This window comes from Loa loa (assembly GCF_000183805.2).
Source record: "Loa loa unplaced genomic scaffold supercont3.5065, whole genome shotgun sequence".
Classification (NCBI taxonomy): domain Eukaryota; kingdom Metazoa; phylum Nematoda; class Chromadorea; order Rhabditida; family Onchocercidae; genus Loa; species Loa loa.
The window spans coordinates 1-632 of record NW_018113239.1 but is presented as its reverse complement, the minus strand read 5'-3'; the positions used below and the strand labels follow the sequence as shown (position 1 = coordinate 632).

The 632-nt window shown below is 36.1% G+C and overlaps 1 protein-coding gene across 1 annotated transcript; it reads right to left on the bottom strand.

Annotated features, from left to right (window-relative positions):
* Positions 1–134: 134 nt before the first annotated feature.
* On the bottom strand, positions 135–349 carry LOAG_19305 (hypothetical protein; the record flags this gene model as incomplete). The annotated part of the gene is made up of 1 exon (XM_020451952.1): positions 135–349. A coding segment is annotated over one exon (213 nt), but the record flags the coding sequence as incomplete, so codon positions are not given.
* Between the last annotated feature and the right edge of the window lie 283 nt (positions 350–632).

The window sequence follows — 632 nt, the reverse complement described above, 5'->3', positions numbered from 1 at the left end:
CATCCGTGTGAGTCGAACGCTCTGGATGCTTTCTTTTGATGTTACCTTTGTTTCCTTTGGACTGTTTCCTTTCGATTGTTTGGATGTTGGACGTTTCATTTTGATATCTCTCGTTGGACGTTTCATTTTGATACCTCTTAAGCCACTTTTTCTTCGGCATATTTCCTATACTTGTTTGTTCCCTTCTCACTTCTTGAATTGGTGCGTTCAACGAGCTTGCGTCATTCTGATCAATTTCGTTGAATTCTATTTGTTCCTCTCTCACATAAGGCGCTGATAGATCTGACGGTCCAATCCGTCGTTCATACATTCCTGACATTGATAAATCCAACGGTTCTTTTTGTGGTTCCTCAAATTATACGAAACTATCAAGTTCGAACTGCGTTAAAATTTTAAAACTTTAGAAATATTGCAGCGTTATCTTCTATTCTCTAACTTTAAATGAACTTACGATAGTTTGAGTGTCACTCAATTGGAAAAGGACGAAAATGATACAGATGAAATGCATGTTGATGAGAGTAATTTCTTGCCAATTCTGAAAAAAATATTCAAATTTATTAGTATACTGAATGATTGCTTATAAGAAACAACACCGAGTACATACTTTGACATCGAGTGCATACTTTGACATC